The 16,731-nt window shown below is 37.4% G+C and overlaps 1 protein-coding gene across 4 annotated transcripts in view; it reads right to left on the bottom strand.

Moving 5' to 3' along the window:
- Positions 1-16,731, bottom strand: part of LOC106080876 (putative uncharacterized protein DDB_G0291608) — a 78,510-nt gene that overhangs the window by 27,015 nt on the left and 34,764 nt on the right. For 3 of the 4 annotated variants that reach the window (XM_059366912.1, XM_059366913.1, XM_059366914.1), the window contains one exon: positions 9,158-9,347. The exons of the other annotated variant lie outside the window; for it this stretch is intronic. In XM_059366912.1, the coding sequence (XP_059222895.1) occupies positions 9,158-9,342 (185 nt within the window). In that variant the 5' untranslated portion in view covers positions 9,343-9,347. The remainder of the gene's footprint in view (positions 1-9,157; positions 9,348-16,731) is intronic. 4 annotated transcript variants of the gene reach the window in all.

Raw genomic sequence — 16,731 nt, 5'->3', positions numbered from 1 at the left:
GTAAACTCCATTATTTTGTAATGGTAAGAGTAATATTAAAAGTAAATAAAGGCTTGTCTGTAGCAAAACGTCCTCCTGAGAGGACATTGGTAATCAATGGAGTTAATTCAACGAAAAATTATCAATTAATAAATGTTAAGAGTGACCTGGGGATGTTGGGAACCAAGTAACGGTTCTTTTTGTTTCGACTTGGTAAAATCCAGACTTATCATGATCTTCCTTCAACTCAAATGTGGATACAAACTTGCCCATGGTGTCAGTTGCGTAGCTACGTTTAACATCCGTTACAGGCAGTAAAATGTGCCACGAGTTCGCCTATAGAAAGATAAAAACATAGGTTGAGGCGTCGTGTTAGTAGCCTATCACCCGGAAAAAAACGTAAAGGAAAAACGAGGAAGAATAAAAACGGATTCGCCCTATGTTGACGACCCCCTAAAACGTTTTACGGACCAAGATTTGCGTATCTGTACCTGGAATGTCCGCACTCTTCATAAAGAGGGTGCAGTGTACGCACTGGGGGATGTATAGGAGTGTTACAGGCCAGATATTACTGGCATAAAAGAAGTGGAAGATAAGGACGAATAGACCAAGGATATTTGCTACGAGCGCCTAGAAAGAGAATATGACCGCTGTCCCCGCTATGATATTAAAATCGTTTTGTAAGACGTACGACCGATCTGTAAGACGTACGACCGATCTGTAAGACGTAGGCCGTTACCATACTCAACTCGGCTGACCTAATTGTTTGAAGAAATCACTCCCTGTCCCAATAGTATAGCAGCGCAATGGCAAACTATTGCCAAATCCATGGAAAAAGCCGCTACATCCGTACTTTGGTACCAAAAGACTCCCCCAAGTAACACATGGTACGACCAGGAGTGCCAAAAAAAAAGCTCCTGAAGCGAAGAATGCGGGCAAAACAGGGAAATATTACAGACAGTGGCAACGCGCCAGATGAAGAGGTAACGGGAGAAAAGGAGAGAGGAGAAACGTCTCTTCCGCAAGATCGAACCGAGATGTTCAGAAGCCAGATTGAAGTTCAAAAATTCTACCAAATAATTAAACATCCAACCGATGGAAATCTGGTAACTGATACAGATAGTGTGCTGAGAATATGAAAAGAACACTTTTCCTAGCTGCTGGTACCCAATGATGGTGGCCATGAGTATACCACAGAAGCAATCCCTGATGATGGTATAGAATGTGTACCACCTAGTCAAAACAAGGTCCACGTAGCAGTAACCCGGCTGAAAAACCATAAGGCAGCAGGAGCCGATGGGTTGCCGGCTGAACTGTTCAAGACCGGAGGCAAAACGCTGAAAAGGCGTCGTATGCATCAGCTCATCTGCGCAGATTTGGCTAGAAGTAGCCATTCCCGATAATTGAAACCTCAGCATACTATATCCCGTACACAAGAAAGGGGAAAATATGGTGTGTGCCAACTACAGAGGAATAAGTCTCCTCCACTTTGCATACAAGATACTGTCGAGCGTACATTGTGAAAGATTAAGGTCTTAAGTCAAAGAAAAAATTGGGCCCTGAATCAGACAGCATTGATATGTGAGAAGTTTGCCCCCGTCCCCTAATGGAATGTTCATGGATAAATTTGAATTTTTCTAACCATTGCTTTTTAGCATTACACGATGGCGTAGTTTTTCCAAGATATTCTCTTTTGCTAAAAATCACGACCTCTGTGGCCCCCTGGGAAAGTGATACGGGGCCGCAACGTATTAATTAGAACATGATGTACCGCTCAGACCAATAAACCAAAAGTAGCGGTGTTACAACTAACTCGTCGCTCTGACAGGACAATCGAATGGTGTGTCGAAGCGCAACATCTTGAAAAATATAATAGCGGTGATGGTGAAATTCGCGGACGAGTGTGAGCTAATTGTGTTCTGGTTTAAGGCTTTTTCTCCATGCTTGGTTAAACTTGTACACATTCTTTAGAAAATATTCCCTTTTTCCTAATGGAAACAAAAAATAACATGTTGGTTTATTAAATTGTTATAGAAGGGGTGAGCCTTCACTAACTTTTCAACTGTACTTACAATAGGTTTATAAGCTGTTTTTCGTTTCCGAATACTGAAATGTCACATATTATTTACTCTTCATTTAAAGACCTGTGTCAATTCCTTAAGAAAACAATAGACTTTTCACAAATAGATACATAAAAAAACATTTTTGTGTATGAATGCAAATAAACAAAAAGACTAAAACATATGCAAACAAAAGAACAACAATAATGTAATTTGACTTGAACTCATCAATTTTAATGGAATTGCTGTGTAAGCATAAATGTAGGTTAATTTAGATAAAATTATTATAACTGTAGCTTAGAACACACATCCACACTCAGAGAAATTTGTTGGTAAAAACAGCAAAAACGTTTGTTGTAACAAAAGAAAATCTGCTGAAAATGGGACAGCAGTAATTATACCCTACACCACTACTGTGGTACGGGGTATTATAACTAAGTGCATTTGTTTGTAATACCCAAAAGGAAGAGAGATAGACCATTGATAGGTATACCGATAGGCTCAAAATCACTTTTTGATTCAATTTATGTCCGTCTGTCCATGTTAATTTATGTACAAACTAGCTGAACCGGGCCCGCTCCGCTGCGCCTTCTTTTACTTTATATGGAACAAAATTTTCCTTGGAATATTTATTTTCGATAATTAAAAATCTTCTGGTGAAATACCAAGCTACGAAAGTATTATATCGCTTGACAAAAAGTATAACAATATACGTGACTTTATCCCAATCCCATATGATCTTTAGTGGTCTACGAATTTAAGTTTGGATATAAAGTGTACCCCGTTCTTAAAATACTTTATTTCAACCCGGTATTCTCATGATGTCTCATTTAGGGGTGTTTTCGGGGGTGAAAAAAAAATATGGCTCTGAAAAAATATCAGCATCGTGCTCTTCTCTCAAACACCATTTATTTAAACCCCATATTGCCATTGGTTTTGAGGGGAGTTGACGGGATGAGACGTCCCCCAAACACATGGTCCCAAAATTGGTTACAAAATTCTTTTTCTAATCTCAAATACCTTTCATTTGAGCCACATATTAGCATTGTCGTAAAATACCTCTTGGGGTGTTTTGGGGAAGGGTTGATGCCTTCTTGCTCTACCAATTCCTTTCATTTAATCCTCACATTGACATGGTCGGTAAATATGCCCGATTTAGGGGTGTTTTGGGAAGTGGGGTGGTTCCCCAATCACTAAGCCCTGAAGATATATCAGCAACGTGCTCTATTCTCGTATATTTGAACCCCATATTGCCATTGGCCTCAAAATTGGATATCAAATTCGTTTTCTAATCTCAAATACCATTCACTTAAACCCCTTATTGAAAAATCCGGCAAATATGTCCAGTTTGGGGTATGGGCCCTAAAAACTATGAATATCGAGCTCCACTGTCTTGAAGACCCAAATTGTCTTGGTGAGCAAATACGTCCTACTTGGGGATTGTTATGGTGGTGGGACGTCCCCTAGACAGTTGGTCCCGAATGTTGATGTCAGATTCATGGTCTACTCCCAAATTGAGCTCCATTTTTCCATAGTCGGCCAACATGACCGGTTTGGGGGGTGTTTTGGGGAATGGGGCAGCCACCCAGTGACTTGTTTTTTTATTTCATTTAAGCCCCACATTGCCATGGGCAGTAAATAAGTTCTGTTTGGTGGGTGTTTTGGGGAAGGGGTGGACCCCCAGAAACATTGTTCCAAATTTGGATATCAGGTTCGTATTTTACCTGCAAATACCTTTCATTTAAGTCCCATATTTCCATGGTCGGTAAATATGTCCGATTTAGGGGTGTTTTGAAGGCTGGGGTGGTCCCTCAAACACTTGGTCCGACAAATGGATATCAGATACGCTCTTTAATCTTAAAAACCTTTCATTTGAGTCCCATATTATCGTCATTGGTATATATATATATATATATTTGGTAGGTATTGGGGTGGGGCAACCATCCCCCACCCCTCCCCGCCCCCTTGGTACCCCATCCGAAATTTGGATACCAATTTTTTGTTTTTTGTTTACTATGAGAGAGCGCAGAAAATTTCGCTTAAATTGCACCACCCAACTGCGAGATCTGGCGTTTCAGAAAATTAGGGTAAGGGGGAGGGTCCCCTCCCTCTTCAGATATCAAAAAATTTAGTATCCTATTTTCACCCCGGGATCATTATGCACCATCTGTGAAAATTTCAAGAAAATCGTTTCAGCCGTTTTTGAGTCTATAAGGAACACACAAACAAACCTACAAACAAACACAAATTGATTTTTATATATAAGCCTACTGGTCGCAATTTTCTCCGATCGCCTTCGAATTTGGTTACGGGCATGTTTTTCGGCCTTAAGACGAAGCCTATTGAAGTAGGAAAATATCGGTTCAGATCTGGGTATAGCTCCCATATATATGTTCGTCCGATTTTCAATAATAATACAATAAAATGGTCATTTGTTAACCGATTTTCTCGAAATTTGGCAGGAATATTATACAGTCGGCACGGCCCGATTTTTGCTCTTCCTTACTGGTTTTTATGCACAAAAATTTTTAAAGCTGTGAGAATTATAAAATTGTGAAAACAATTAAATTTGGGATTGCTTTCGTTCAACTGACAACAAAAACAGCTGATTTCTTTGTTTTTGTCTGAAGGAACAGAGCATGCTCTAAATCAAAAAATTACATGTCCTATTTTGGAAAGTGATTTTCATATGTTAGTTTAATTTGTATCACACGACATGTACGACTCCACATGTGCTTAATTATACATGTCATAAGACACCCACATACCGTGTAATAGAGCCTTAAGGTGTAGGGTGATTTTCTTCAAATTAACAAAATGGGAGTGTTTTGCAACGAGAACATTTTATTTGTTCAAATAGACTAGACGAGGGTTGAGTAATAAACCATTTGCTCTGGCCTATCTATATACCCATAGAAAATATTCATTAACGGTCTTATTTACAAAAATTTTTTTTCTTTTCTTTTCACTATTACTTACTTTTTGCTTAATAAACTGATTTAAAAATTACGTATTCACAAACACATTATAACAGTCGAATAACTATTGAACGTTTTTCGAATTTATTGATATTTTATCTGGCAATTCCGGTTATTTGACAATGACAAATTGTTGATAAAAAAAAAAACAAATTATTTTTGTTCAAACTATTGGTGCTGGTTTAAAGATTTTTGTAAATGCGTGCGGATTTTAACCCGTCTATGCCAGTCATTGGCTTTCTGTATGTTCTAAATCATGAAAAGTTTATCTATACAAGGAATTCCCTAACTGTATTCCTATTTATAGGCTTAACTTGGACTGCCTTAAAAGGCTTCACATTCACCAAGTTTATTGATAGCAGTCCTCTAGCTCTTACAGTCAAGACTAGTGTTGCCACTCACTAAAACCCTTTCCTACCAAAATTTAAGAAAAATCCTACCAAAACCTACCAAATTTTCTACAAGTCAAATTATACATTTTCAAGGCTACAAGGACTAAATCGTCGTTATTCATATAGGATCTAGACATGTCCGTTTTCGGCGTAACAGCGAGATGCACGTGCAAATTTTGGGTATATACCAGTTTTGACAATATTTGTATGCAGCTGCCTCATAGCCCGGTTTATCCGGTTAAAGGAATTTACGCAGAATTTACGAAGTTTGGAAGATATCCCTTAACACTTGTACCAGCAGATACGGTCAAAATCGGAGCTTACGCCCTTTTTTTAAATTTGAAGCAATGAGACCCTTTGGAACCCACTCGGCCCCTCGCTATCCTTGGCTTAATTCTACACTCTTAACGACCACACAGAAACGACACGAAGTGAATTATTGGGTTGCCTAAAAAGTAATTGCGGATTTTTCATATAGTCGGCGTTGACAAATTTTTTCAACGGCTTGTGACTCTGTAATTGCATTCTTTCTTCTGTCAGTTATCAGCTGTTACTTTTAGCTTGCTTTAGAAAAAAAAGTGCGCGAAATTTTGTTTACATTTGTTTGTTTGGCGTCAATTTTAATATGGAGCCCCCAAAAGAGCATTTTCGTCATATTTTACTTTATTATTTCCGTAAAGGGAAAAACGCGGAGCAGGTTGCCAAAAAGTTACGGGATGTGTATGGTGATGAAGCCTTAAAAGGAAGACAGTGTCAAAATTGGTTTCGCAAATTCCGTTCTGGAGCTTTTCACTTAAACATGAGCCACGTTCAGGTCGGCCAAATGAAGTTGATGATGACCAAATCAAAGCATTAATCGAATTGGATCGTCATGTAACTGAGCGTGAGATAGGACAGAAGTTAAATATACCAAAATCAACCGTTATTATCACATAAAAAGTCTTGGACTGGTGAAAAAGCTTGATATTTGGGTACCACATATATTGAAAGAAATTCATTTAACAAACCGAATCAACGCTTGTGATATGCACCTTAAACGCAATGAATTCGATCCGTTTTTAAAACGAATCATAACTGGAGATGAAAAATGAATTGTTTTCAACAACGTTAGTCGAAAACGACCATGGTCCAAGCATGGTGAACCAGCTCAAACCACTTCAAAGGCTGATATCCACCAAAAGAAGGTTATGCTGTCTGTTTGGTGGGATTGGAAGGGTGTGGTATATTTTGAGCTGCTTCCAAGGAACCAAACGATTAATTCGGATGTTTACTGTCAACAATTGGACAAATTGAATACAGCCATCAAGGAGAAGCGACCAGAATTGGTCAATCGTAAAGGTGTCATATTCCACCAGGACAACGCTAGACCGCACACATCTTTGGTCACTCGCCAAAAACTGAGTGAGCTTGGCTGGGAACTTTTGATACATCCACCATATAGCCCTGACCTTGCACCATCAGACTACCATTTATTTCGATCTTTGCAGAACTCCTTAAATGGTGAAACTTTCGGCAATGATGAGGCTATAAAATCGCACTTGGTTCAGTTTTTTGCAGAAAAAGGCCAGAAGTTCTACGAGAGTGGAATACTAAATTTGCCAGGAAGATGGCAAAAGGTTATCGAACAAAATGGCAATTATATATTTGATTAAAGTTCATTCTAAGTTTTATTAAAAATGCATTTACTTTCTTTTAAAAATCCGCAATTACTTTTTGAGCAACCCAATATTACACTACGCAGATGTTGACAGCCCATGATTAGTTCTGGAAATACCTGCATAGAATGGGCAAATGCTCTTCTAGTAGGTGTATTTATGAGGAGCTAGAGTTTTCAGGCCATTCTCAACACTGCGAGCGTTGAGACGCAGGGATCTGGCAACAGCAATTGGCGACGTTTCGCCGGCAATATAATTCAGAGGATGGAAGACAAGAAGAACTAAGGGGCGGTGATGAGATACCCCGAACAAGTACTGCGCAGGAAGAAAATGTATCTGAACACCGAGTATGAATTCGGAAGTCTGGAAGAACACACAACGAAGATGATATGGATATTTACCGGGGACACCTCGAAGTAATGCTAAAGCAGTTCCGAGGTGGAGTTAATTCCCAGGGGTGGCACAGGGTGGGTTTGTATCCGGTACTATTGGAAACTACCTACGCCCTGATTCACAAAAAATGTCAAATTTAGCCATGGCTTATTTGCTGAAGTCTGACGCTCTAATAGGAAAAGATGCATTGTGTAATTTATAGATATTCTCATGTAGAAAAGCAATATATTGATCTTCAGAAATTCGACCACAAATTTCAATGCAATTTTAAGAGGTAAACCCTCTTAAAATTGCATTGAAAGAATTTGCTATTTGAGAAAAGAATTCTCTTCTAGCAAGTGCGTTGTCACCAGTGACACAAACTTTGCATTGCAGAAAAAATTACCAATTATTAAGGGACAACATGTATGGAATTTTTACAATTTATCACTATTTTTCTAAGGACAGATACCTATTATAGAGGTTTGTGAATTATTGGGTTACGAATTATCTCGATTCTACTATATTTCTAAACAGCAACTTAAGCTTCGTTCCCCTATTTATAAACAAAGATATAAATTTACGTTTATTTTTGGCTATTATTCTGCAAATTCAAGCATAAATCAGTAAATTAATCAAAACTTTTACGAGGCGCTTATTTCTTTTAACTGTGCGGTACAGAGAACTGCATAAGACCCAATATTTGGCACTCAATAGACCCTTATGAAAAACACTCAAAACACACTTATGTTTTGTTTTGCATGCAACTTAAAAATTAAGTTAATTAACTACAAATTTTTAAGTTAGAAATTAAGTTATTACTAGAAATTAAGTTATAACTTAATTTTTAAATTATATGTAACTAATGTTTGTGCTGGCATGCGAAACAAAACAAAAGTGTCTTTTGAGTGTTTTTCATAAGTGTATTTTGAGTGCTAAATGTTGGGTATTATGCAGATCTCTGATTATTATACTTAAAGACCAGTGATAGCTGTACACATACAACATTCAACTACATCTAAAGCTACATCTGCATCAATAGACTTAACAACAATACATATTTAATTTAATTATTTTACAACGGGAGGGGGTCAACATGTTAGACTTGGTCTTTAAAGTATTTGTACCGACTGATATGAGTGAGAAACTCGTTGGACAGACGGTCACAGAAGGTCCCACGATCAATCAAAGCATGAGTGAGTAACTACCATTGACATGACTGAATGGTTTCATTGATATCATGAATATGGAGCTGGGCTGTTAAATGAAAAATGTTAATAGAGCACTGAATCATTGCTGTTCAGCAACAGCAGATGCGTTGCAGACCCAACTTCTTCAAGTGCTAAACCTAAAGCATCATTATCCAATTAAAATGCGTGGTAGGAATGAATATGATCTCGAGAATAAAATAAAATGAACAATATGTGATTGCGTGCGATTTGAATATGAGCTTCGTGTGGAGGGTTTGGCGATTGTGCGTGTGAAAATGTGGTGTGGTGATGAGTACGCATGTGCTTCAAGTCCATTCACCGCCGCTAAATGATAATCATATTGAATAGATATGATTACTCATTTGCAACTAGGGTGTAATAATACGATAATACGACCATCACAGTGTAGTAAAAAAACGAAACAAGCTAATATTAACAACCACTTGGACCAACTACATTGACTGGCATTACCAACCGACAATACAATAAATACAATTTGATTTGACTTACGCTCGCAGCAATTCATTCTGGGTCTTACTGCCACCCAACGACCAAACTTCGCTCTTTTTCTGCCTGGTCGAATAGGAGATTTTCTTATTCGTTGAATCGAAACGTCCCTTGGGATGACTTTTGCGACCACCTGGTATCCAAAGCAATCTCAGACCAGATGTCTTTTTACCATTACGTGATGCCATCGCAACTAAATAATTTTTGAGAAAGAAAATTTGTTTAATATCAAAGCCAATAGATGGAAAATAAAAAGTATGATTTACGCTCTTAGGCTATGTACGCAAAAAACCGCCATCGCCAAGATCATAATTTTTTCTTTTTACCACAAATTTTTAAATTTCTTGTAAAGAAGTATCATTCATATGAAGTAAATGTCGTATTTCTATTTATTTCATTTTGTAAATTCTAGTTCACATTTAAAAAGAAAAATGATTAAGTATAGAACCTAAATGTTTTGGGGCTCATTAAGGGCGTTTAGTCTTAGTCAAAATGCAAATTTGCCCAAGAACATTCCATTAAGTCAGGGGCAAACTTTTCACATATCCATGGGTGCTGTCCGATTCAATTTTAAGCTCAATGATAAGGAGCCTCCTCTTTAAAGCCGTGTCCGAACAGCGTGCCGCAATGCGACACTTCTTCGGGAAGAAGATTTTACTTGGCAAAATACTTTACAAATGTCGCCAGCATTAGGAGCAGATAACCAACACTGAAAAATTTTTGGATATTCTCTCCAGGATTCGATCCGAGTCATTCAGCGTCATGAGCGGACATGCTCGATGACCTCATTAGTTAGTTCATTTATTCTTAATCTTAGATTCATAAAAGCTAATAAAAAAACCAATATGGACGTTAAACCTTTTCTTATTGCATTCAATATGGAAGTCAATATTATATGGAGACAATATTACCGCAATGAACATAATAGCACCAAATGACGTTTCTCTTCCAAATCCCGTTATTTTTATTGAATGAATAGTAACAGTAAGAAATGTAACGATACTTTGTTAGCATTAAATACAAGTCAGATAATTTTTTTCCCTTTGCCATCTTAATGAGTCATGGAAAGCTATGCAGGAATGAAAACAAATTAAAAAAGCTGGTATTTGAGAGAAAATCTGATACAAAAATAAGAAAATTGATTGAATGTTTCAAAAAAAAAAAAAGAAGATCGTTAACGATCTTATGTGCAAGTTTCAACCGAAATCACGTGATCGTCACACGAATTGTCACACCTTTGGTTACTGATCGTATGTTTCGAAAATCTAAAGAGAAATCTTTTATGCCAGTCGAGGAAATAAGAAGATATCTTAATATACCAGAAAGTGTGAAAATTATGGGCCGTTTACTCCGTGGCAACAATTCGGATGCGTATAGTCCAAAGAAAGTTGCCTCTTTTTCCACTTAACAGATATCTAGAAGATATTCATCATGTAGTGTGGCTCCATTTTTCATGGAGCCACTCTGCACGATCTTAAGAAAAAGTTAAACAGATATCTAGAAGATTAACTTTTTCTTAATATCATGTGAGTGGCTCCATGAAAAATGGCGGAGCGTTCTTTGCACAGAAGAGTTCAAATATATGATATTTGATGAAAACGGCGAGCTATGGTTGAGAAGACTCCCCTAATAAAATAAAATAACTCGCATTACACAACAACCCCATAAAAACATGAGGATTCAGTACAATGATAAGGGGATGCTTTTCGTACCAACGTATTGGTCCCATATATTGGACTAAAAATACTGTGGATGCATCCTAATATGTCAACATTCTGGAAGAAATTAAGCTATTATGTGTTTCCTGTAAAATGCTTCCGGTTAATGATCCCAAACACACCAACAAAAAATAAAACGTAGTTTGCGGAAAAATAAAAAAACGACATAAAGTGGCCAGTAAAGTTACTTCAATAAAACCCGGTTGGACATCTGTGGACAGAAATTAAGAAAGAAATGTATCCAAGAGAGCCAACAGAAAATAAAAGCTTTTGAAATGTAATACAGAATATCTGGAGTTTTATTTCTTAAGAAAGATGAAAAAATCTTGTCAATTTACATGCAAAGCGTTGCTTTGTTGTCATTACCCGCAAGGGATACTTAACCAAATATCAAAAATGTTTCGCTCTACTTATAACACCCCATTTGGTTCCTGTTTCTTTTGTATCAATATAATTTTTGGTCAATTCGTTATATAAGGTGCAATTATTCTGACTGCTTGTTTTTTTTTTAGATTTCGTCTACACTCAACCAAATTTGTTATTCAAAACAGCAAAAATGTTTGCTAAAACAGCAGTTTTTGTCTGCTGAATATGGGAAAACAGACATTATTGCTGCTTTAGCAAACATAGCGCTGCTGTATTAGCAAACATTTCGGTCAGCGTAATCAACAATTTCTTCGACAATTGATTCAAACGCATGCAAAAGTGGAAAATATTTTGAAAAACAATAAAGCGATTTTCGATGATTAATATTCGTTTTTGTGTTCTCTAATCCCGAAATATAAAAGGCAACCTTCTTTTTTTTGACAATGAAAGCAAATTTATCTTGTTTTGATCGGATGGACCAAGATACGACGCAGGATGAATAAGCACCCCAATCAATTCAAACCGTAGAGAATGGAGAAGGCTCTGCAAGGGTTCGGGGTTGTATGAAGCTATCATGCACTCAGAGAAATTTGTTAGTAGAAACAGCAAAAATGTCTGCTGTGAAGCCCATAGACCTTTTGATAGGCCGAATGGTTCCGAAAGAACTGCAGGCCAAGGAGCGCTTCGGGCTCTACCTCGCGAGGTGCAACACCCATGACAACAAAGGTGAACGAATAAGATTCAAGCCAGGTGGACGCGAAAATTTTAAAATTTAAAAAAAAAATGTAAATCATATGCTTTTAGAATTGAAAAATAAGATGGAATATATAGATTTGTTTGAAGTATTTACGACATTTTTTTACTTTTCAAAACTTGAAAACAGCGGGAAATGTTTGTTGTTTTAGCAACAAATTACTGCTGCCCCTTTTCAGCAGACTTTCTGCTGTTTCGGCAAACATTTTTGCAATTTGTAGTCTCCACAGCAAATTTACTAAAATGGGTTTACTCGAAAATGGGTTTTTTTTTTGAGGATTTTTTTCAAAAATTCCGATTTTGATATCATCTTCACTCGAAATGGGTATTTTGAGGATTTTTCTAAAAAAAATTGGTTAGAATTTATTTTTGGTTTTTTAAAGACAATTTTCTCTGTAAAATTTAAAAATAATTATAAAGATATCTTTATTTGTTTTTTTTCTTACGACGAGAGATATATTAATAATACCCATTTCGGGTAAAGATGATATCATAATTGGCATTTTTATGTAAATTTGCTGTGGAGCGCTGTTGGTGCAAAAAATAGTTTGCATGTGTTTTGGGGAAATACGAAGTAAAAACAAGTAAAAGCGTGCTAAGTTCCACCGGGTCGAATCTCTGGAACCCACCACCATGGATTCTGCTAAGAATGTATGCAAACTAAATTTAATTGAAGGGCATAGTTTTATTCTACATACCAAAATTCTGCCAAACCTCCAAAATTAAAACTTCTAGGAACCGAACAAGGATAATCGAGAGACCGGTTTATATGGGAGCTATATCAAGCTATAGACTGATTTGGACACTACTTGGCACAGTTGTTGGAAATACGAAGCCAATCTCTGCTAAAATATCAACAACAAAAAGCCAAGTACACCCGAACCCAGTAAATATATTGTAATGCAAATTTTGCCCATGAACATTCCACTAAGGAACAAGGGCAAACGTCTCACATATCAATGAGTGCAGTTCGATTCAAGTTTTAAGCTCAATGATAAGGGCCTCCTTTTTATAGTCGAGTCCAAACGGCGTGCCGCAGTGCGACACCTCTTTTGGAGAGAATTTTTACATGGCATAGTACCTCACAAATGTTGTCAGCATTAGTAGGGGAAAACCACCGTTGAAAAATTTTTTTCTGATCGTCTCGCCAGGATTCGAACTCTGCGCTACGGTGGCCTCCAGTAAATATATTGTATACCAGAAAAATAAAAAATCAAAATCGGACCACAAATAAAGATTTGGCCCCAATCATTTTTTGAAATTCCGAGGTGACCAATTTTTGGGGGCCTGCCAAGAGGCACGCGGACCACCTATAGCCTTAACATTGATCTCGAAAACAGTTCAGCTTTAAAAATTCAAAATTTCCAAGAGCTATCAATATCCGTTCTCAAACGGTATATTTTTTACTAGATTTTTTAGGATCGTTCCTATTGTGCAACGTACGACTTTAACCCACCACTTTAACCCAGAGGTCGAAACGCGTCATACTATGGTTTGTGTTTTTGTAACTTCTGTTGTTCCATTGAAAAAATTCTTCAATCATTAAGCTCGTCTTGATAGAGAAATTAATTGAAAACTATTTTATTTAAATTTTTCTTAAAGAACCACCTTATTTTCGATACTATTTTTAAATATTCATATCTTCAGATAAAATTCTGGGAAAAATTTTTCCTTGAACACATTACATAGCGGTTATATAAAATTGCTGCCATTTTAATATAAATTTATATGACTAAGAAATTGTGTTTCAAAATGCCAAAGCCCCGAAGTCCAATGTATACTGCTGTTTAAAGCCATGTTTTGCACTTTTTGTTGTCAACCAACTCCAAACAAGCGAAATATTAGTGCTTTCGGCTGTATTTAAACTCGCTCTTCGTCTCCAGTAGCCTTTAGGCCACAGAAAACTGGTATACACAAACGTGACATTAATCAGGAGCACGATTTGCTCAGCGTTATCACCTAAAGCTGCGGTTAAGATTGGCAAACATTCCAAGTTGCGACAAAATCAAGCATTCCTCATATAGGCAACACTAAAGTAAACACGTTTTTCATTTGAACGATTGAATAATGATGGTCAGGACCAGGACGGAAAGATTATAAGACTGCCATAGATGGTAGGTTTAGTTGTTGGTACGTACAATCAGATACAATGAAGCGATAGCACAATAAACCAAAGTCACATTCTCGTACTAATACACAGCCATTAACCATTTTGAACCCATCTCTTCGGACAATAACTTATTGAAAGAGAACCCACAAGTCAAAAAGGAAACTTTCATCCCACTGTGCAATCGAAAAAACTAGTAAAAAATATGTCATTTTAGACCGGATGGAAATAATTCTTTGAAATGGATAGAGCTGAGTCGTTATCGAGATCGTGTGCAAATATTCAAGGCCCTAGGTGGTCCGGGCAACTCTTGACAGAGTCATAAATTTTGTCACCTCGGCATTTCGAAAAAAAAATCAAAAATCCTTACAAAAAAGTCCGCATGAATTCTAAAGTATCTTTACTGGTTTTGACAATATTTGACTTTTAATTTTTCAAAATGCCGAGGTGGCCAACTTTAGTGCCCTGCCATGAGACTGGAATTGTAATTTACACAAACTCTTGAGTGACACGAAAAATTCGTTTCAAGGTAGAAATTGCCTGATCGCAACCAGAAAAAATACCTAAAATAATCAAAACAAATGACCGCTAGTAACAGGCAAACATAAGTAATGGCCCAACATTCCATAGACCACGCTTGGTGTGCGAAACAAAACAAAATTCAAGTAATAAAAATAGCAATAAAAAGGGGTTCTCAAATAAAAAACCGCAACATCACCCAACAATAAAAAATACCAATAAAAAAAAGGTGTTTTAAATAACAAACAACACCCAACAAAGAGAAATAGCAATAAAACAAGGGTCTTCAAATAACAAACAGCAACATCCTACTGCAGGGGATAGAAAGCAAGGGACAACACGGTGTTGTTGCATTGCTTACACAAGTGCTGTTGTTGTACTTACTACCAAGGAACGGCAAGGAACAAATAATGTTGTGTTAGGTAGCCCAAAAATGGAAAAAATTTTGGCACGTGAATCCGATGTTTACCAGTACGCAAATTGAGATATGTATGTGTCTCAGTAGCATAGCCAGGTCCTCAAAGCATGAAATCGGAAAACTTTATAGTACAAATCGGGATTGGTTGGGATTCTTTAAAAACCCCAGACCTAAATGAAAATTTATTATTTTTATATATACAAAAAATATATATAGTAAAAACTAATTTCATCTAAGTCGGTTCATGTCTGGTAGTGTCCCCACTTAAGTACCTGTGTCTGATAGCCGGGCAATGACATAGGAATCGGACTGCGTCGACCCGAAAATCTTCGGGTTAACCAAGTTTATGGACGGCAGTTCTCTGGCTTAACTGCCAAATCTTCTACCCTTTTATTCCCCCTTAATCCGTTATAACCCGGCAAAAAAAAGACTGTTCGTGACCTTTTACCGTCCTGGTTGTTATTGCCCATATGGCCATTTTACTGTACGTAAAGATGTTCACACTCGACGTCCTCGCGTTAGTACCACATCACCTCACGCATTCCGTGATCGCCCGGATCTCTGCCTGCAGGATTATGGTTAGGCAGTCTAAAACAGATATCAGTCTCTGGGTTCCCAATGCAGACCCCCAGGCCCACTCTGTCCCCTAGCTTTGATCCATCCGTTTAACATGATCTTCCAACAACACTAGGGTTCCGTCAGTCCAAACTGTGCCGCTGGCAGTAATGCCCCGCACTCGACCTCAAGTGTCGTCTTAGGTATTCGATCGGAAACCTCTTCCATTCCTTTCAGGTTTTCTATTGTCGCCTCGATTATACCGCGATGGTATGAGCTGCTCCTATCCTCAATCTATCCTCCCATCGCTTTAAGTCTCTTAGCCGCATTGGCTGCTTACACTTAATCTGTATGTCAATGGGTCGGATATCTTGAATAGTCTGCAGTGCCCTAGTGGGTGTGGTCCTCATCGCTCCAAGATCACTCCTTAGTATTTGACCTTGTCAGATGTCGAAATCGTTTCATTGAGGAAATTCGACCACCTTCGTCTTACTCGTGAACAGGCATATTTCTGTCTTCTCTGGGTTAACATTAAGACTAGCCCAAACAATAAAGCAATAAAATTAACGAGCGACTTTAATCACCCACAAATGGATGCGAATGAATCTATTGAACAGGTAATTCGTTTTCAGATATATATTCCACAAATTAAAATCTTCCCCTTCTAACATGAAATTCTCATGGTCATTGGCTGGACTCCCTTAGGAAAAAAAATTACCCGCCATAAAATGCAAAAAAAAAATCATTTCAGCAGATATTGTTTTGACTATTTTAGCAGAATTTTGTGTTTAAAATAGCAGATTTTGTTTGCTGAAATTGCAGTACGAAATGTTTGCTGGAACAGCAGTAATGTTTGCCTTCCCTTTTTCAGCAAACAAAAACTGTTGTTTTAGCAAACATTTTTGCTATAAAAATTTAATTGAGTTGAGCAATACTATTGCTACTGATATCGATGAACGAATATTCATTGATCCCAGTATTGAGGATTTCTCTCCATATAGGGGATGGTTTTTGAATTTTAGATCTGTCTTCTTTTGTCTCCTTTAATTTTTATACCCTCCACCATAGGATGGTGTAAAGTAAAGCAAGGGGCTTAAAATTTTGAAGAATTACTTCTTAATAGTGCCGGTCGATTGAGATT

This window comes from Stomoxys calcitrans, chromosome 4 (genome assembly GCF_963082655.1).
Source record: "Stomoxys calcitrans chromosome 4, idStoCalc2.1, whole genome shotgun sequence".
Taxonomy (NCBI): Eukaryota; Metazoa; Arthropoda; class Insecta; order Diptera; family Muscidae; genus Stomoxys; species Stomoxys calcitrans.
Note: the sequence above shows the minus strand (reverse complement) of the source record. Positions and strands in the feature narration are given on the sequence as shown.